Consider the following 22,280-nt stretch of genomic DNA (forward strand, 5'->3'; position numbering starts at 1 on the left):
CACAGAGCTTAACAGTTTGCACAGAGTGACAGGTGCCCTTATGGGAGCGCGCTGGGGAATCCTGGCCCAGCCCCGGGAGAAAGGGAGTTGGACTCGGGAATGCCAGAGGAAGTCATGTTTATCTGAGACCCGAGGACTGAAGGAGTTGGCCCGGGAAAAGGAGGATGTAGGCGGCGGGAGTGGGAGAATGCGAGGAGCAAAAATGGTTTCAGACAAAAGTGGCAACGATGAGGGAGGTAAACTGTAGGACTGCAGGGCCATGGACCTTTGGTGCGGGAGTGCAGACAGACGAGTTGGAGAGGCAAAGCCGGGCTGTGAACGCCAGTGTTCATTGGTCAGACTTTCTCCCGGGGGCACTGGGGAGTCCCTGGAACACTTAATTGGAGACTGACTGAATTATAACATCACTTGTTGCGTGCAAACAGTGGTTCCAGACTTTTCCACGGGAAGCACATAGGGAAGAAAAGAGAATTTGTACTTTCCAGGGGGTCTGAGAGGCATATTCTGAGGAGCCTCAACCTCCCAGGAGAAAATTTTGGATGAAATCTCTTGTTTTATCTTAAACATTTATGCAAGTTTTTAATTACGTATGACAACATATCCTTGTTTTGATATAAAATATGTTCTCAAATTCTCGTTATATTAATGCTTTACTTTAGGGCGTTGAGTCATATTTATCCTGTGATTTTTGTAGCCTTTGACACATCCATCATGTACCCTCCCCTCCTTCCTCTCTCCCCCCACACATAGATAACCCAGCCTTTCTCTGTGTGGAACACTGTTCACGATACTTCACATGTACTACTTTCGTTAATCCTCCTATCAGCCATTAGAAGTGGGTGTTATTCTTTCTACTTTGGCAGTGAAGAAACTGAGGCTGAGAGATTAAGAAAATCGCCTAAGTTCACTCACCTAGTGAGTTGGGATTCAAACCCAGGCATGTACAACTCTTTAGTTCTTGTACTTCACAACTGCAGGGTTGCATTTCAGGGAGTGGATTTTGGGCTGGAAACAGGATTCAAAGCAGAGGGAACATTAGGAAGTTGTTGAAATAGGCTAGATGAGAGATGATGATTTCAAAACTAAGATAGTTTTCGTAACGATGAAGAGAAGGGAGTGGATTCTAGACTGTAAAGATGGTAGAACTGACATGATTTGGCAGTCGTGGATGGGAGGAAGGAGTGGGAGAGCCTGGTGGGTGCAGTTGGGTTGATGGTGCTGCCATTCACTCTTAAGGATCGCAGGAAAAAGAGCAGCTTTGAGGGTAACAAGGACTTGTTGGATGAGATGCTACTGGGATTTACAAGGGGAGATGTCCTCTGAAGTATCTCAAAGCATCCTGTTGGAATGAGAGAGAACTTACTTTTCTTCTTTACTTTGAATAAGTACCAGTATCAGTTTATGACTCTTCTAAAGCATATCCTATGAAACTTGTTCAAACCATGGGAGATGGTGGGACATGGCAAGCTAAAGAAACGTGGATTACCTTCGAAGCCTTGACAGTTCTGGGGGCGGTACTAACATTTTACAATTACATTTTATCAAGTACTAACTTCTAGGTCAGGTAACAGGTATTGTAAATGTTCACACAAGGAAAGAGATCATGACAGAAGTGGCCAAGGCCTGTAGTGGGGCTAACTGAAGAAGTATATTTTGAGGTTTGCCTGGGGCACTTCAGTTATGTTCTAGGCCTCAAGTAATCACTCTCAGATATGTAATGCTCCAGAAGAGCATTTTAGAGTTTAGAAGGTATGTTCTATGGAACTGATGAAAGCAAAAATATAGGCTTCTTAAATGCCTTGGTAATATTAAGCCTGTATGAATGCTTCAATCAGGATTAAAATTATCAATATTTATTATCACCACTGGCTAGCTCTAGTTGGACATTTTTTTTAAGTACAATTCTTTTGTTGTTTTTCCAGTCTTGTTTATATTTTCTTTCATCACCTTGAGTTAACATTTTTATTGAATATTAGATGTCTCATGAAAGCTGGGTTTTGAGAGAAGTGATTTGAGCTTCCTCTGTATAGAAAAAGAGAATGCTTTGTCTTCATTCTGCATAGCCTTACCTTGCAGTGTATTTTCAATTACAGACTCCTTTAACTGATCTACACCCAGATATGAGTCTCTAGGAATGGTCTAGTCTTTTGACTAACAAACTGTTTCCTCTCTCGAGTAGGTATTAGTTGATGCTATTGTTGATGTGATCCTCCATTTCAGGGTCACAATAAAGATCAGAAATAGAATAACGTATGAGGACTGCTAGAAAGGGGAGGACTTTGCAGTGGAACCGTGACTAACCAGAACTCTTAATATCTTTTTTTTGCCTCTGCACTTTTTCTTTTACGACGGATACGTTATAAAAGACAAACAGAAACAGGGGTTTATTTAAAAATCAAAATGCTTTGAAAATATTATTCTAATCAGTCTAACTCTTGCTCCTTTGAAGTAATCTGTTCTTTCACTTGGCTGCCTTCAGGGTCTTCTTTTTGTCTTCACTGTACAACAAAGGTTTAAAGATGGGTTTCTTTTTGTTTATCTTGCCTAGAATTCTTTGGGCTTTCTGAATCTGTACATGGGTACTCTTTCATGTTTTCTGCATACATTTTCAATCTTGTCTTTTATTCTTAAACACGTAGGCATTTTACAGTAACCTGATAATTCCATTATCAGGAGCCCTTACAGGACTGCTCTGTGCACTGTTGTTTCTGTAGGATCTCCCTTCTGGTGCCTTGTTTCTTTAGGTTACTGGGTCATTGTTCTTAGAATTTTATTTGATTTTTTTTTTTTGAGAGAGAGATTAGCCCTGGGCTAACTACTGCCAATCCTCTTCTTTTTGCTGAGGAAGACCAGCCCTGAGCTAACATCCATGCCCATCTTCCTGTGCTTTATACGTGGGACGCCTACCACAGCATGGCTTTTGCCAAGCGGTGCCGTGTCCGCACCCAGGATCCAAACCGGCGAACCCTGGGCCGCCGCCGAGAAGCAGAACGGGCGAACTTAACTGCTGCGCCACCGGGCCAGCCCCTTATTTGATTTTATTTGTGAGATTTCTTTGCTGTTTGGGCTGAAACTAATATCTGATATCTTGGGGAGGGTTTGCATTTGCTTCAGCCAGGCACCTGCTAGTCAAGGTCACTCTAATTAAAATCTTGAGGTTTTTCTGAGGACTTATCTTAGGTAATGGGAATTTAGTCTGCAAACTGGATCCAGGGCTGGTTTATGGTTCCAAATTCTTTGTAGCACTGTCTTCCTTCCACCCCTTGGGCCAAATTTCAAAGCAATTGATTTTCTTGTAGTCGACTGAAACAAGGTGGGGTAGGGGTGCCAGTTCTGGCTCATCCCTTCAGTGAAGTTCCAGCTTTTAGGTTGGGAGGATCTCTCTCTTCAGGTGGGCCCTGAGTTTTATCTTTTATTCCCTGAAGGGGCCAAAGGGAAGAAACCCCTAAAACTCTAGTTTACCTAGTGTGGCAGATGCTCGTGGGGCCAAAACAGGCTGCAGTGTCCTGTTCATCTCCTCTTTTCTTGCTTTTTTCAGATCTAAGAATTCCTTATTTTCTTCCTTGCTCCTTGAAGCTTCATATATGTATATATTTTTTCTTATAAGTGTATATTTCATATGTATTTTTTTAAATCTAGTATTGTTAGGTTTTATTTGGAGAGTTAATTTGGTTACTTAGCCTGCTATATTAATGGAAGCCCAGTCCAAGAGTGATTTTTTAAAATAAGCATACCAGAGTTTGTTCCTCCATAAATGTTTACTTTTCAAATTAGTCAATGTAGAAGACTAGAAGCTTCTGCCATCGCTCAGGACATTTTTGGAACTCCTATTTTGGAACTGCTTTGAGAACTGGTAGCATATTCTTTTGAATATCTTTATTGGCTACACTTTTCATCCTTTAAAGATGGATATAATTTTGAAAGTGTAAGAGTAAAGCCAGCTGAATGAGATGAGTAGTCAAGGAGAGTAATGCTACTTGAGGTTAAAAATAAAGTGGAGCCAGGGCTGGCCCCGTGGCCGAGTGGTTAAGTCTGTGCGCTCCGCTGCAGGCGGCCCAGTGTTTCGTTGGTTCGAATCCTGGGCATGGATATGGCACTGCTCATCAAACCACGCTGAGGCAGCATCCCACATGCTACAACTAGAAGGACCCACAACGAAGAATATACAACTATGTACTGGGGGGCTTTGGGGAGAAAAAGGAAAAAAATAAAAAATCTTTAAAAAAAATAAAGTGGAGCCGTCAGTTAATGAGGCTGATTTTCATGTGTGGCTCATATACTGGTGCTGAGGATGATTCCTAAAGGGAAAACCTCCAAATACTTTGAGTAATAGTTGTTTGAAATAAACCTTCAGGAAACTAGAAAAAACTTTACTAGAACACTGCATTCCTAAGCATTGTGAATAGTTGTGTGTTTATTGCAGTGAGGAAATATTTATTATTAAAAGGTATTTGACAGTCTTTTAAAAGAGAAAAGTAGCTTGTTGAACAGGTGCCCTCAAATTTTTTCATTAACGTTTTATTCCTTTTGGATGTCTAATTTCATACAGCATTAATAACATAATTCTTTGCATTGACATAATACGTGCCTTATAAATAATGTGTCAAAAGTTCCGTTTAATATTTGTGTGGTGTATCTGATAACGTTCTGTATAGCGGAGGCAAAGTCTGTTTCACTAAAGAGTAGTTTGTCAGGCACATTGAACATTTAAAAGCAGGGAGAAGGCAACTTAGGAACAAGTATTTGTGTTGGTAATTTCTTCATCTGGTACCATCATCCTGAAGGGAAGGTAATATCCATACAGAGAGTAGCTGGGTGTTGATTTTCCCACGTCTAAAACTGGCGTTTCTACAGAGAGGGACAGGAGGTGGTTCTAGAGCTGGTGATCTTGAAGATCCTTCCCAGCTGTAACATTCTTCTCCCTTCGTTACTTAAATGCTTACGTATGGTCTGCTGTCTTAGTCTTATATACTCATGTATATTTTCCTCGTTATCCTTCTTTCTCCTTAAAGCTCACCTTTTCTCCCCACACTTTTGATAAAAGCATATACAAGTTTTTCTTCCTGGGAACACATGTACTCATATTCTGTGGCCCTACAGGGCATTATGTTATATATATGTCCCTTTAAGTGGAATTAGGATGTTTAACCTGCTAGGTTTTTGTTTTGTTTTTTGTTCGAGGGATTTTTTTGCCATTTCTTCCCCGATATGAATCCCTTCCTTTAACACAGAGATCAGCAGACTTTTCCTGTAAGAGGCCAGGTAGTAAATATTTTAGGTTTTGCAGACCAAGAGGCAGAATTGAAAATGTTATGTAGGTGCATATATAACAGGGAAGAAAAATTTTTTTCTTCAGACCTTTTTTTGAAAAAATGAAACACTTTATTTATGAAACTGAAATTTCAATTTCATATTCTTTTAATGTGTCACAAAATATTATTATTCTTTGATTATTTTTTCAACCATCTAAAAATGTAAACCAGTCTCAGCTTGCAGGTCCTACGAAAACAGGTGGTGGCCTTTGGAAGACAGTTTGGCAGTTTCTTATAAAATTAACCATAGACTTACCCTAGGATCCAACAGTCACTCTCCTAGATGTTGACCCAAATGAATTGAAAACCTATTTTAACACAGAAACCTGTGCATGAATGTTTATAGCTGCTTTATTTGTAATTACTGAAAACTGGAAACACTAAGATGAAATTCAACAGGGGAATGGATAAACAAACTGTGGTACGTCCATACAGAGGGCTACTGTTCAGTAACAAAAGGAATGACTTGTTGACTCAGGGAAAAACATGGATGAATCTTAAATGCATTTTACTAAGTGAAGGAAGCCCAGCCCAAAGGCTACACATTTTATGAATCTATTTATATGACATTCTGAAGAAGACAAAACTGTAGGGACAGAAAAACATCAGTGTTTGCCAGGAGTTAGTGAAGGGAGAGCAGTTGACTACAAATGAGGTACACGGGAATTTTTAGGGTGATGGAACCATTCTCTGTAGTACTGGGGTGGTAGATTCCTAATTCTGTGCAAACCCATAGAACTACGTCACAGAGAATGAACTTCAGTGTCTGTAAACTTAAAAAGAAATTGACTGGGAGATCCCTGGATGGGAAGCAGACCATGACAAATGAATCGAACTATGTTACAAATATATGACATAAGGACACTGAAGGCTGTGGGGAGAAGCTGACCTAAGTAACTTTGGAAAATTGTGTTATGACTGAAAACTCTAAGGATAGAGACAAAATGAACTGAACATAAACACAGTCCTCTAGTAATTTGTTTTCCATGAGGATAAGAGTTAGCAGTCCTGAAACTGCTGTATGAGTTTACCAGAGATGAACAAGTAAGTGAGTGCATGATGGATGGTGTGAGCCAGATTTCAGACCCTCTGAGAGGGAAGTTGCAAATAAACAAAGAATAAGTATCTGTGAGCCCATACTGATTATATAAATAAGTGACTGAATAAATAAATGGGGAAGAGAGAAGTCTTCCTTACAGAAGAATTCCAAATAATATCTGAGGATACTCCCCTCTCCAGGAGGTAGAGCTAGTACCCCCTATAGTGACTCTCTTCCAAAGAATACAATACTGAAAGGGAAAAAGAGTAAATGTGGAGAAACCTGGCAAACACCATAATTTATTTAACTAGCCTCCTGTTGATTGTCATGTAGGTTGTTTCTAATCTTGTGCTATTTGAATCTTGTAATGAATGAAAAAAAGGTAATGCATCAGGACCAAGTTGGATTTTGTGCAGAATTGGTTCAACATTAACTTAATTAACCACATTAACAACTTAAAGAGGAAGAATATGATCATCTCATTGAATATGGGAAAAGTAGTAGATAAAATTCAAGAGCCATTTGTGACAGAAATTCTTAACACTAGAAGAGAATTGGCACTAAAAGAGAATTTCCTTAACCAGCTGAAGTAGCTACAAAGAATCCTACAGTAAGCATGTGTAATGGTTAAATATTAAAATCATTCCCTTTAAAATCAGGAACAGAATAAGGATGCATGTTGCACTACTTCTGTTCAGTTGTAATGGAGTTCCTAACCAGAGTAATAAAACAGGAAAAGAAAACGGGAGAGAAAAGGCTCGGAAAGAAAGAAACAAAATTATCTTTTGCAGTTGATAATATAGTGTCTGTAGAAAATGCAAGAGAATCTACAGGCTAATTATTATAATTAATGAGAGAGTTTAGAATAGTTAAAGGATATAAGATAAAAAATTTATTATGGGGCTGGCCCCATGGCCGAGTGGTTAAGTTCGTGCGCTCCACTGCAGGCGGCCCAGGGTTTTGTTGGTTCGAATCCTGGGTGCGGACATGGCACTGCTCATTGAGCCATGCTGAGGCGGCATCCCACATACCACAACTAGAAGGACCCACAACTAAGAATATACAACTATGTGCCTGGGGGCTTTGGGGAGAAAAAGGAAAAAAAATAAAATCCTTAAAAAAAAATTTATTATATTTTAATACACCCACACCAAACTGTTAGAAACTGTAGTTTAAAATAAAGTGCCATTTACTATAGCAATGTTAGGGATATGTCTCCAAATATATGCGAGACATTTATGTGGACATTTATAAACTGTATAAGAAAACTTACATAAATGGAGAGATGTACCATATTGCTGGATAGGGTGACTCAGTATAATAAAGATCTCAGTTCTCCCAATATTGCTCTATAGATTTAATGCAATTCTAGTCAGAATCCCAAAGGTGGGTTGTTTTTGTTCTAATGGAGAATGGCAGGCATCAACATGGATGAATCTCAGAAATAAAATGTTGAGTAAAATGTGAAAGTTGCAAAGGAATGTGTACATTATGATTTCATTTTTATAAAGTTATAATACATTAAAAATAAGCAATAGGTAAAAATGTAAAGAAAAGCAAGACAATGACTATCACAAAATTCAATATATTAACTACTCTAAGTGGTAGGAAGGGAACGTAACTGAGCAGGCTCGTTTAGAAGACTTCAACAGTATTGGCAATGTTCTAGTAAGCTGGGGGCTGGGTAGATACACAAGTTTCATTTTTTATAACTATTACTATTATACTAGGTATGAAAATATCTTTCTTTTGCCTTCAGCCCATTTTTAAAAAAGATCCCTTTAATTTATTTTCCTCCAACTTTTATGTTGAAAATTTGTAAGAATAGTGTGATGAAAACTATATACTTTTCACCAGAATTCGCTAACTGTTGATATTTTCTGTTTTCTGTTTCTCTCATGCTTTGCACTTAGTTGTTTTGTCTTTTCACACTCCTTCTTTATGAAACAGTTCCCAGCTTTTTTTTGTTTTCTATGACCTTGATATTTTTGAAAAGTTCAAGCCAATTGTTTTGTACAGTTTTTCCTCAGTTTGGAATTGTCTGATGTTCTCCTTATGATTGAGTCAGGTTAAACATTTTTGGCAGGAATACTACATAGATGATGTTGTCGCCTTTTCAGGAAGCACATGATGTCAATTTGTCCCGTTATTAATAGTGTTAATTTGATCCTTTGGTTAAGGTGGTGCCTGGCAGGTTTCTCCTCTATAATTAATGGGGATTCTTAATTTGCAAGTGATTCTTTGAGCCTGGGTGAATATACTATCCCTCAACAATTTTTTCATCCAGCGGTTTTAGCATTCATTGATGATTCCTCCCTTAATCAGTTATTACTTATGGTAGTTGTAAAATGTTGATTTTCTATTTCCAGCATTGCTTCTACATTTTTTAGTTGGCATTCTTCTGTCGAAGACTTTACCTTTCCCATTCCTTTAAAATATTTTTAGCATTAGCATGGACTCATGAATTTGTTTTTTAATTCAACTTATTATTCATTCCTGTTTTTTTAATTTTGGTGCTCAAATTGCCCCAGATTTGGCCAGTGGGAACCCCCTCGAACTAGCTTCTGTGTCCTGTTTTCCTGTGTCCCCACCTGTGATCTGGTGAAACGATATGTTCCAGGCTCACCTTGTACTTTCTCTGCCCGGCCCTGGTTCTGTTTCGTGCACTTTAGCTGTGCTTATAGCTGTTGGAGTGTTGTTGCTTCTTGGTCTTTTTAGTGGACAGCACTAAGAAGAATATATATTTTTTAAATCATGAATTCAGAATGACACCTCCAATTCCAAAGCAACACCACAGGGTTCTTCCTCTCCTCCCACTCCATGTTTATAACTGTTTTCTCCCACTTGGGAGCCTTGATTTTTTTTAAGATCCTCAATAATACCTGCCTCAATATATTTACTCATTTGCTGAGTCCTACAATAGACAGAATGGTTTTGGAACTCATACCACTAGCGTTAACCACCAACAAACCTACCAAGTAAAGATCAAGATTTCCTTGCTGTTCTTTAGTCTTTTGATTGTATCCTAGGAAGGACTAGAGTCAGAGTACTCTGCAAAGGTCATCATAGCTAGGTTAGTTTGTTTCTGTTTGTATTCCATTTTAGGACTGGTTTAATTTAAATTTGAATATATAAATCATTAACATGGTTCAAAGTCAAAACTCAAAGTGTGGGCAAGTTAATAATTTCTCAGTGTCTCAATTTCCTCATCTGTGTAGGATTGCTGAGAAGTTTCAATGAAGTGATAAAGATTGCACAGAGCTTAGCACATGCAGAACGGCATACAGCATCCCATAATTGTGAGCTGGTTTTGCTTTTCTTCTCCTTTCTCGGTGGATTCCTGAGTCACCGCTCTTGTTCCTTACTTTTCCTGGTCTGTGACCCCAGGCCATACATTGCAGGGGGCAGGGAGGTCCCTGTTACATAGTGATGATTGGGAAGGAAGACAACTCACATCTTTTATGGTCCTACTATGTGCTCATCACTTCTAGGCATTCTCCTTAACTCACTGAACCCTCACAGTCCTGCAACCATTCCCTATTATTCTTCCCCTTTTACAGATGAGGAAATGGAGGCGTATTCCAAGGTCCCTCAGCTGACCCTAGATCCTGGACCCATGTGACCCTCATCACCTGGCTCCACTTCCCCCACCTTCTGCATCTCCCTCACTTAGGCCCCAGGTTCTAGCTTGCTTGGGAAAACCGCTGCTCAGGTGTGGGGAGCATGTATAGGGAACACAGCAGACCTGGGGCCCTGCTGGCTGATGGGCTCCCTGGGTCCATCCAGAGCACCGTTTCTGGGTCCCCCTGCCTCTGCTTCCCCCCCCTAGGGCAGACCATGCCAACAGCTCTGTCCTGTGGGGAAATGCAGTTCTCTGATAGGCCCAGGTGCATGTCCACTATTCTAATCACTGGCCAGCACTTGCCAGCAATTGGCTTCAGTTCTGGGACTCACTCTGGGTTTATTTATATTTTATACTTATACCTTGTTTGCAGAGATGGCTGGCTTGGAGTGGGAGCAGGGTCTGGGAAATGGAAGGAGCAAAGGAGCTAAAAGCTAGAAGCTGGGAGGGAGTTTAGGGGTCATCTTTGCCTCCTGACAGGAATGCACCTAAGGGAGAACAACACTTAAAAAGATAGTACTGGACAGTCTAGAGTATTCCTGGCAGCTTTGGGAGGTGGACCCAGCAGGGATTAGCAGGCCCGTGTTGAAGGGGAGTCAAGGCTCTGGGGGAGGGGTAGTGTGATACATTGATTCTTTCAGCCCAGATCTCCTGACTATAGGCGGTAGAGAAAGATCTTGCCTCCCTGCCCTACAAATGGAGGAGAAACTTAGGACCACAGAGGGGAATGCGCTTGGCCAAGGTCACAGAATGAATTTGAGGCAGAACCAAGACCACCACCGAGCCTGCTGACTGCCAGTCCCGAGCTCTCACAATTGCGTCTCATAGGGAGCTAGCTAGGAGGGAGAGGTCTTCCCCCTACCTGCCATCTGTCCCAAGGTAAGATGCCATAAGCCACCTGGAAGCTCTTCCCCTGAAGTTCTCCGCAAATTCTTGGTAATTGCCTACTTACAGCTCCCCAGGTCCTTTCCCCTTTCCTGCCACTTCTCACGTTAAAGGAGATAGTCCCTCTAGCTCTGCCACTCACATAAGGGCCTGACACTTACTAAGTGCTCGGTCAACGTGTGCAGATGAATAGGGCAACTTGGCAACCTCCTGTGGGGTGTGAAGATGAGCACAGCTCTTCAGACCCAGCAAGACCCAAGAGAAACGTTCACATGCACATCCGCCAGGAGACATGTACCAGGATGTTCACAGAGGCACTCTTTGTTATAATAAAATGTGCAAAATTACCTGAATGTTCGTGATCAGGGGAACAGGTAAATAGTGTATTCATACAATGGAATACCATACAGCAGTGACAGTGAATGAACTATGGCTGCATGTGTTAACATGGATATATTCTCACAAACATAATGTGGAGTAGTAAAGCAAGTTGCTAAGTATACATATATTAACATTAATGCAAAGCTTTCACCACATCAAAATCAGAAGAGTAGCTACCTTGGAGAGGGGAAGAAGGAGAATCGGATCAGAGAGGGTACACAGAGGGCTCCAGCTCTGTCTGTGGTGTTTTATTTCTGAAGCTGAATGGTAGGTATTATTCTTCATACCTTTTTATGTGTCGAAAATATTTCATTATTAAAAAAAAGGAAAGAAGAAATGAATGAATGTTTAAGAAAAACTAAAAATGAAGTCCCATCCCCTTCTCTTTAGCTTTCATACTCTTCTTACCCACTCCTTTATTATCGTTAAACTGTACGTATAGCTTATTACTCCACTGTATATATGATATAACTCATAATAAACAAATTTTAAAGGGAAAATATGCAAAAGGAAAGCTGTACATTGTAAGGTAAGAAAACTATCTCCTGACTTGGAAGTTACTGTAGAACTTGAAATTTCCTCCTCAGTGACCTGTAAATACTGGGAGCTCCTTTACCAGCTGTGCTATTTCAGGATATAACAGTGGAAATGGGCAATTAAAACATTTTCGTTCTATGTAGCCAAAGATGAAAAAGATTCTGCCAGTGATTTAGTGCTTCCAACCACCCATTCTGCAGAGTATGTTATTCTCATGTTTTAAAATAAAATAAATGAATGAATTGTTCTATCAAAGAGTTATTTTAAGAAACCTGGAAGTAAATATTAACTTCTCTTTCAGCATTTCCCTTCCTATGGTTTTAATTCAAGATTTTTTTTTAAACTAAGCATTATAAAAATTTTATGGATCAAATTGTGGATTTTTTATTTTTAAAAACATTTTTTTCCAGAAGAGAAGCAGCTTAACACTGTGCAGGATCTTTCTGGATATGAATGATATTTTTGAAGACTTACCAGTTTTTAATTGTCCATTGTTTCCTAAACTGTATTTTTAATTTCATTTGCTCTCTCCTAGGGAATGAAGGATGGCAGCACGCCGTGCATTAAAAGCTGTTTTGGTAGATCTCAGTGGCACACTTCACATTGAAGATGCAGCTGTGCCAGGCGCGCAGGAAGCTCTTAAAAGGCAAGCTATCCTCCAGGTTCAGCTGACAAATATGTTTGTAAGTGCCATTTTGCCAAGGCAGATCATTAGCTAAATGGATGGCATTTCACCAGCTTACCATATATACAGGAACTGCCTTGGGTTTAGCTAGAAGATGTATGCATTGTAATATCCTCCAAACATTGTTCTCTAAGCCTTTATTAGGTTTGGCCTTTTGATCTAGTCTTTTTGTTCTTTGTATGTGTCTTTTTCTAAGTCAGTAATCTAAATTTGGGAATGAAAACTCAAAATTCAAAAACGTGGAATGAATAGCATGGGAAAAATCACAAGTGAATCCTGGAATCACAAAAGGAAACATGCGCATACACAGAGTCCTAGTTCCACCCTCTCCCCCTTCACCAACGTCTAGCCTTGAATGTGCAGCTGCTCAAATAAGATTTAATTAAGGGATTTGAAATTTTAGAATTATTTCCATCAACTAAATTTAATGCTTTCGAAGGTTAGAGACTGTCTTATATTTCTGATATACCAACCACAGGATTAAACACAAGTCTGGATACAAACCAGAGATACGTAGTAAAAGATGGTTAAAGCGAACTGAATGTGGATGTGTGCTTCTGGGTGTCCTGAAAAAAATACTCATCAACACAAAAGAACTAATTATCAGTATTAAGCACCTTCACCCTGAAATAATTTAGAGAAGTTTACAAAATCAGCAATGCTTAGCATTGTGGTGCTTATCATTTTCCAACCTTAAAATATTCATAGTATCCTGTTATTCAGAAAATCAGTGACTAGTATCACAGTACCTAAGTAAGAGAGACTGTGTCAAGGAGTCAGGAGAAGTCCAGCTCTGCGACTGATTTTCTGTTGACGTTAAAGGATATGTTGTCCACCATTTCTCCACCTACAAGTGAACATCCTGACTCCTGACTAAATTGATAGCTTCCAGCTGATGCCTACCAGATAAAGTCTCTTTATATTTGTTGATTCCTCAAATGGAAAGTAAGCTCCTTAAGGAAGTGTGAAGTCTGTGGAATAAGTAGCATTGGACAGGACCTTCTACTTCTATAAAAATGAACTTTCTACTCTGGATTGAAAAAAAACTTTTTATTTTTAGCAAACAATGACACGTCTAAGTAGCTCTAATAAACTGTGAGCCTGCCATTCTGGAGGGACGGGAGCCTACGAATTGTTCTCTTACTGGCACTGGTGGGTTTCCATCCTGGAGAACTCCCTATACTGGCACTGCCAGTTTTGGTTTCTATAGAAACAGACTAGGGGAAGTTGAGGGACTAGTAAAAAGAAAAGTTTAAAAAAAAAACTCATTAAAAATGATGTGGTTATTTCAACACTCATACTTGTTCATTTTTAGGATAATAGTTGTGTTGAAGTAATCAATTTCTTTTGAGAGATAAATCATCAAATTTAATGTTTTGCAGAAAAGCTACCAAACAGATGTTATAGAAGTAGTCATGACTACAGTGAATTATTTAATCATATAAATTTATTGACTATTCTTTGGGTGAATACTTAAAAATCTCTTTTCTGTTTTATTTGCTTTCTTGTTTTAAGTTGAGATTAGTGCTTTTTATGCCTTGTATCCTTTTGGGGCAGGCATAATATAAAAAGCAACAGGGCATTAATATAAAATTTTAAATTGTAGCTAAACTAAAATTATTTTTAGATTTTGGATTAAAATACTATAGGACCCAGAAAATAATTTTTATTTTATTATTTTTTTCTCTGACTTCATTTTTTTTATTGAGTTCATAATAGTTTACATCATTGTAAAATTTCAGTTGTATATCATTTCCTGTCTGTCACCACATAAGTGCTCTCCTTCACCCCCTGTGCCCACCCCCAGCCCCCTTCCCCTGGTAACCACTGAACTGTTTTCGTTGTCCATGTGTTTGTTTATATTCCACATATGAGTGAAATCACCTGGTGTTTGTCTTTGTCAGTCTGGCTTATTTCACTTAGCATAATACCCTCCGGGTCCATTCATGTTGTTGCAAATGGGATGATTTTGTCTTTTTTTTATAGCTGAGTAGTATTCCATTGTATATATATATACCACATCTTCTTTATCCAATCATCGGTTAATGGGTACTTGGATTGTTTCCCTGTCTTGGCGATTGTAAATAGTGCTGTGTTGAACATAGGAGCCCATATGTTACTTTGGATTGTTGATTTCAAGTTCTTTGGGTAGATACCCAGTAGTGGGATAGCTGGGCCACATGGTAGGTCTATTTTTAGTTTTTTGAGGAATCTCCATACTGTTTTCCATAGTGGCTGCACCAGTTTGCATTCCCACCAGCAGTGTGTGAGGGTTCCCTTTTCTCCACACCCTCTCCAACATTTGTTATTTTTAGTCTTAGTGATTATAGCCATTTTAATAGGTATAAGGTGGTATCTTAGTGTAGTTTTGATTTGCATTTCCCTGATGATTAGTGATGTTGAACTTCTTTTCTTGTATTTATTGGCCGTCTGTATATCTTCTTTGGGAAAATGTCTGTTCATATCCTCTGCCCATTTTTTGGTTGGGCTGTTTGTTTTTTTGTTGTTCAGTTGTGTGAGTTGCTTATGTATTACGGAGATTAACCCCTTGTCAGATATATGATTTCCAACTATTTTCTCCCAATTGGTGGGTTGTCTTTTTTTTTTCATCCTGGTTTCATTTGCCTTGCAGAAGCTCTGTAGTCTGACGAAGTCCCACTTGTTTATTTTTCTTTTGTTTCCTTTGTCTGGGAAGACATGGTACTGAAAAGATCCTTTTAAGTTCGATGTCAAAGAGTGTACTCCCTATATTGTCTTCCAGGAGTTTTATGGTTTCAGGACTTATCTTCAAGTCTTTGATCCAGTTTGAGTTTATTTTTGTGTATGACATGAGATAATGGTCTACTTCCATTTTTTTGCATGTGGCTGTCCAGTTTTCCCAACACCATTTATTGAAGAGACTATCTTTACTCCATTGTATGTTCTTGGCACCTTTGTTGAAGATTAGCTGTCCGTACATGTACGATTTTGTTTCTGGGCTTTCAGTTCTGTTCCATTGATCTGTGTGCCTGTTTTTGTACCAGTACCATGCTGTTCTCATTACTATGGCTTTGTAGTACATTTTGAAGTCAGGGATTGTGATGCCTCCAGCTTTGTTCTTTATTCTCAGAAATAATTTTTATTTTTAAAGAAAGCTAAACTATCATGAATTCTTTCTTTAATACCTGATTGCCAGTTTAGGTTCCAAAAGCAGATCATGGAATCAAAAGAATCTTGTAAGTAGTTCAAGGAGAAAATACATTTCAGTCTATAAAAGTGGAGTGTTTCTTTGAGCTGTTGAGGAGTTCCTGTTTATAAACTCAGTAACACATTAGGGCTTAGCCAGTCTCTAATTGGCTAGACAGAAAGAACAACATCCCGAGGTGTCCTCTGTTCTCCTACTACAGGAGATCAAACCCTGTACCAGGACATAGATTGGAGTTCTTGTCTCACCCCTACTGCCACCCGGCTGTATAAAGCTGAGCAAGTCACTGAACTCCTCTAGGCCTCGGTTTACTCATCTTTAAGACAAGAGGCTTGCACTAGTAGATGATCTCTAAGATGACTTTCACCTCTCATATTCTCTGAGGATGGTGGTTTCTAAGCTTTGTTTTTTTTCTTTTTTACTAAAACCTTGCAGTAAAATTTGGTTAAGGTATAGAAGGCCCTCCAAAAGGTAGAAATAGCTTTTATAATTTGACTTTGCAGCCTTTGGAGATGAAACAGCCCATAAGGTGTGGATAATATTTAGGCAATTCTGGGTAGATTTTTAAAAAGCTTATTGACCATTCTCAGTGACTGTCCTTCCTTTTCCGACTTTTGGCAAGTGCTACCAAATTAGGAGGTTTTATGGAACTAGAGTATAAAAGCTGCCTATTGACATCTGAATTTTCCTTTTCCAGGTTACGTAGCGCTTCCGTAGTGGTTAGGTTTGTGACCAACACCACCAAAGAGAGCAAACGAGACCTATTGGAAAGGTTGAAAAAATTGGAGTTTGATATCTCTGAAGATGAAATATTCACTTCTCTGACTGCTGCCAGAAGTTTAGTGGAGCAGAAACAAGTCCGACCCATGCTGCTAGTTGATGATCGGGCACTACCTGATTTCAACGGTGGGGGAATTTGGAAAGATTTGAAAATTGGTTCTTTGTATCTTCTTATAAGTCATTCTTAAAGCTGGATGTTAAGAAATGTTTATTTAGATTTCCTCCTGTTATTATTGAAATGATCAACAGTTTGAATTTAAATTGGTTTTTCCCAAACCCTTTTTCACCCCGCTCCACAGTAAGTGAAACACATTGCACAGTAACTTAGTACATATGCACTAAACAGTACTTACTCTTACTGTGTGAGAAGTACTCAATTTTCTATTTGGTTTACTTAATTGTCTGTTTGATTTTGATGCTGCTTAGAGCCCTCCAAAATAGTTTCACAGTATACTAATGGGTCATGACCCGTGGTTTGAAAAAACACAGGTCAAAATTACTTGGAGTAAGTTTTATAATCCTCAATCTAGGAGCCACTGTATTAATTTGATTAAATGAGATAAGCCAAGATCTCTTTATTTAAAAATAGATGTCATTTTGTATAGTGTGAAGTTTTTGCATTGACCATGAAATATTTTTAATCAAGAGAAAATAAAACTGTTTTCTCTTTGGCAAAATTAACGGACTCTGGAAAAATATCCTCATTTTATGAAGCTTTGCTACATTGCTTCTTTTTGTAGGTGGTACTCAGAGTGAAATGACACAGTATAGGAAAATGGGTATAAATACATTGTCGTAAAACCTTGTAATGGCTTTACAAATAATGATTAGGTAAGTTCAGCATGCCCACCATTGGGCAGAACTTCAAAACTTGTACAATCAGGAAATATACCAGTATATCAATCAGAATTATTATCTGTAAGAAACAGAAACCAATTTTGTCTGAATTTAACAGAAAATAAATTTATTAAAAAGATCTGAGTGCTGACAGGAATGTAAAATGGTACATCTCCTGTGGAGAGGGATTTTGCAATAGCTAGAAAAATTGCATATGAAGCAGTAATGCTATTTGTAGGAATCTATCTCCAAGACATAGTTACAGAAATGCATGACATATGAAGAGGGTTATTCATTATGGCCTTATTTTTAATAATAAAAGACTGGAAACAACCTGAATGTTCATTGGAAGGGACTGATTAATTAAACTATGATATCCACAAAATGGGATGGTTTGTAACTAAAAAATAAGTAATGCTGAAGAATTCTATCTCCTGATGAGTGATTTTCATAAAATATATTAAATGAAAAAAGGTGTAGAAAATCCTACACATTTTCTATGTAAGAAAATGAGAGGGAAATGGATATATATGTCTTATATTTGTAAAAGGAAGCTAAAGAAAGATAAGTGAAAGACTAATAAAAATGGTTATCTAAAGGATGAGGGAGGGAGGAGGGAGGGCCAGGAGAGAAGACATCTCTTCTCTCTATATAACAAGTACCTTGTTATATTTAGTTTTGACTTTGGATCCGTGTAAATGTTTGATGTATTTAGTAAAAGACAATTAAAAAGTAAAAAACAAACCAGTCCCTGAAAACTAAGGAAAAAAAAAAACTAAAGAACTTTACTTTATATCAAGTTGGTGACATAACCACTCAAAGAAAAGAATTACTTCAGATGACTTGAAAATATAGTATTTTGGGGGCCAACCCTGTGGCTGAGTGGTTAACGTTCCACATGCTCTGCTTCGGCGGCCCAGGTTCACAGGTTCAGATCCTGGGTGTGAAGCTACTCCACTCATCAGCCATGCTGTGGAGGCATCTGACATACAAAGTAGAGCAAGACTGGCACCGATGTCAGTTCAGGGCGAGTCTTCCTCAAGCAAAAAAAAAAAAAGGAGGATTGGCAATGGATGTTAGCTCAGGGCAAAGCTTCCTCACACACACAAAAAATATGGTATTTTGACTGTTTGTTCATAGCGAAATAAATTCTAAGGATAAAAGAACTGCATTCAGAAATCTTACTGTTACTAGTAATGTTGGTATTGTTAATTTAAAATTATAGACACAGGATAAAACAAAGTAATAATTATGCTAATATTGTTAGGATCCAAGATTTCAAGTGTAAGTGAAAAGAGATACAAATATGAAGATCAAATAAGTTAATTAAAAGCTGTATATTATTAGTTTTGGATTGAAAATACCATTATCAGCTCCTTTGTTCTCTTAAAATATACATTATCTAGATCTTCCACTGAAAAGGCCCAGAAGCAGTGACAACCCGGTGCTCAGACTGGTGTCTTCTACCATTTCCCGCTTTAGTTCCTTGGAGAAATGGCTGCTTCCAGATCTGGGCAGGCATTGTATAAGATGAGCCTGGGATAACTGTGTTAGCAGGGAAACTATCGAAGACTAATGAGGTCATGTCTGAAGGACCCTGGGGCCAATTTGAAGGCATAATTTGAGGATCAAAAAAAAAAAAAAGATTGCAATAGATAGCGCATCATATACATAAAAAAACCATGAGTTCAAAATGGTGCTCAGCCCCACAGAACTCATTGATTACTATTGGAGGTGGTTAGGGCTGTAACTCATTATTCTGAAAATGGCTAAATTAAGGGAGTGAAACAAGCATTTATCCTGCCTTTCCTATTTGAACTGTATCATAGAGTAATCGGATATTTGATGAGGGTAAATTCTTTGTAGGTGAATTCCAGCTAGTAAACGTAAAAGGAATGGCAGAATTAGGAAATCACCATTTGGCAAGCTCTAGTGAAACAAGCAACAACAACAATAGATTTTAAACACATTAGGTGAAGTGCTGATGGGGAACTTCAGAATGGAGGCATCAAGTCGATACCACTTAAACCCACTGATCAATCTTATCACTAGAAGTTGAACAGCCAGAATTCTTGTGCTTCATGATGTGATATAATAGGAAACTTATACCATTACCTATGAAATAATCTTTCCTAAAAGTTGAATGTGAACCTATGAAACCTCTAGATCTAATTACCAGTTTGGAAGAAATATAAAGGTAAAAGAACAAATTAAATATTATTATAAGCAGTCAGCCAAATCCAGAATGTAAGACATTTTCCAGGGATTATCATCTAGTTGCTTCCCTAAGTGGAGAGGAGTGCTGTTATAGAGTGAGACGCAGGAAATAACAGTGAGATGCAATGTATGGACCTTGTTGGGTGCCAATTACATGTCAGATGTAAAAAAGACATTTGGGGAGATTCAAATGTGGACCAGGTTTTGAGTGATATTAAAGAATTATTAACTTTGTTGGTATAATAATGTTAAAGTGGTAATTTTTAAAAAATCTTTATCAAAGAGACATACTGAAGTATGAAGGGGTGAAATGACACAATATCTGGGATTTGCCTTAAAAAGACTTTCAAAAAAATGTAAGGGGTTATAGATAAGATTGGGAAAATGTTGATGGTTGCAAAAGCTGGATGATGGGTACATCAGGGCTCATTATGCTAGTGTTTGTACTTTTATGTATTTTTGAAAATTCCCATGACAAAAAGAAAACAGGCTGCTTGGGTAGCTTACAGAACTGTCAAGGAGAGCAGGAGAGTTAGCCTTAGTGGCTGTGCAGCCAGGAGCAAGGTGCAGTATCATAGCACAAAACTGAACATGCCACCGATAGCCCTGCTGAGCATTGATGTCTGCAGCTTGCCCTGCCCAGTGGCACTGGAGACTGGATGCTCCAGCTAGCACTGCTGCCTTAGAATCTGAGGCTGCAACCGTCACCTCTTACACAGGACGTTCTCCCTGCTTCTTTGTGTTACAAGTTCCCAGTTCAGAGCCCAGGGTGGCTGCTTTTGATTGGCAGAGCCTCTGTCTCAAGGCAGCACCCATAGCTGCAAGAGAGGCTGGGAAAGTCTTTGGTGTTTTCAGCCTCTCTAATGAGAGAGGGAGCTCTGCCTCTCAGCAAGCCTTATGAGCTGGTGAATCCCCTAATTATGAGAATGGTGTTCAGAAACGGGGCAACCAAAAATAATGACAAATGCACTCTATAGTCAACGAATTTATGTTTCTGGGTTAGTTGAAGTACTACAAAACAAGTTTTTAATCAGATTTTTCTCTTTTGACTTTATTTGAAGAAGGTTAAGATTTTAGTTGTATCAGCAGTGAGCTGGAGTTGGGATATATAGGCAGAGTCCCTGGTGTGGAAGAAATCTTTGCCATTCAGTCTGGAGCTATACTTGTGCCATCTTTATATACATGAAAATACCCAAAGTGGAGGGGTTTTTGAAAGGAATGGAAATATCTTCGCTAATTTTGACTATCCTTGCTAATGGTAGATGGAGATAATAAAAAGAACACAAAAAACTTCAACTCTTACTGTAGCCAACAATTTTATTTTCTTCCTTCAACAAACTTTAACCAATTACTCAATACTTAGGGCTGCTGCTAAGGAGGAAATTGGGAATCTTGGATATCTGCCCTTCCTATTTCTTCCTCTCACATTTTAGTGGACTTGATCATGAAAATTCATAAAGGCAGGCAATAAGAGAGGCAAATAGGAATTGGCATATGGATAATCCATAGAACCTTTAATCAGAGTTTTAATAACTGTGACAGTGAATGTCCCTGTTTGGGTGTTGCATCTAAAGTGCTGTTACCAGGTACCAAGCTCTTAAAACGTGCTTTAATTATAGAATAATATTTGTAAAACTACAAGTAGATTAGGCGTTATGTAGGGAACTGTAGAATGCACAGCACAGTCCGTATTTATCGTGAATGTGTTAACCTCAGCTGTGTCAATTAGAGAGTCTCATTTCCCTTGCCTCTTAGATTTTCAGTCCCGCATCAGTTGCTATTGATCTGATAGCTCATAGGGAACTCATGGCTGTTCCTGTTGATTGTAATCAGTAGAGCTTTTTGAAGTTAGAAATTGTTACTTGTTGGAGAACATCAGGTTCCAAGTTTCACTTTAGGTCTCCTAGTTACTGAGTAGCTCTCAGACCTTGTAAAAAGAATATGCGAAAATACTAGGAGATGTTTTTTTCTTTTTTTTCTTTTAAGTATCTCTTCTGTTTCCAAAGTACACTGGGCAGGATAATCTCTTAAACTTCAGATTATGGCTACAGCAAAAATTTGGACTTGATTGATTAAAACTACTTTATTATAAAGTGTGACATTACTTTTAATTGCATTTTTCAACAATTGTATATACTTTTTCATTCTCAGGAATACAAACAAGTGATCCTAATGCTGTGGTCGTAGGATTGGCACCAGAACGTTTTCATTATCAAATTCTGAATCAGGCATTCCGGTAAGTCTGTACCTGTTTGTTTCTCACCTGATCTTCCACTCCCCTTGTTCCCTTCCTGTGTTTTTCTCGTGTGAGGTTATACTGTTTTACTTTCTGGCCACCTAGATTATACATGAGGACAGACATCTTCAAGATCACCTCAAGATGACCATCAGATAGTATTTATTTCCATCTTGTGTAGTGTTTTTAAAAAGTGATCAATATGTTAAAAATGTGATGATCGTTAGGGTTTTTCTCATTTATAGAATCAATATTCTGGAGTAGAAATTCATAATAAAATTGCAGCTCTTAAAGTTAGCAGATTTCTTTTATTATCATTCCTGTGATTCTTAACTAACTATGCCAATTTCTGATGGAAAACAGCAGGCAGGCTAATGCACAAAAAACAGTAAATCCGATTCTTCCTCCAAGGAGGATCCAGGCTACGGGAAAAAGTGACACATTTGATCACATTTTCAAAGAAATTATTCAATGAATGGTAATGACACTCTGAACTGGGATAGTGGCAGTAGGGTGAAGAAAACCAGGTTCAGGTAACATCAACACGACTTGATGGATGATTGGG

General features: G+C 38.5%; 1 protein-coding gene across 2 annotated transcripts in view; it reads left to right on the plus strand.

Annotated features, from left to right (window-relative positions):
* HDHD2 (haloacid dehalogenase like hydrolase domain containing 2) overlaps positions 1 to 22,280 on the plus strand; it is a 38,663-nt gene that overhangs the window by 738 nt on the left and 15,645 nt on the right. The window contains exons 2-5 of one of the 2 annotated variants that reach the window (XM_014841294.3): positions 10,635 to 10,852; positions 12,312 to 12,422; positions 16,343 to 16,551; positions 21,631 to 21,715. In XM_014841294.3, the coding sequence (XP_014696780.2) occupies positions 12,322 to 12,422; positions 16,343 to 16,551; positions 21,631 to 21,715 (395 nt within the window). In that variant the 5' untranslated portion in view covers positions 10,635 to 10,852; positions 12,312 to 12,321. The remainder of the gene's footprint in view (positions 1 to 10,634; positions 10,853 to 12,311; positions 12,423 to 16,342; positions 16,552 to 21,630; positions 21,716 to 22,280) is intronic. The other variant, XM_014841293.3, reaches the window with a different exon arrangement.

Source organism: Equus asinus, chromosome 7, assembly GCF_041296235.1.
Source record: "Equus asinus isolate D_3611 breed Donkey chromosome 7, EquAss-T2T_v2, whole genome shotgun sequence".
NCBI classification, from domain to species: Eukaryota; Metazoa; Chordata; class Mammalia; order Perissodactyla; family Equidae; genus Equus; species Equus asinus.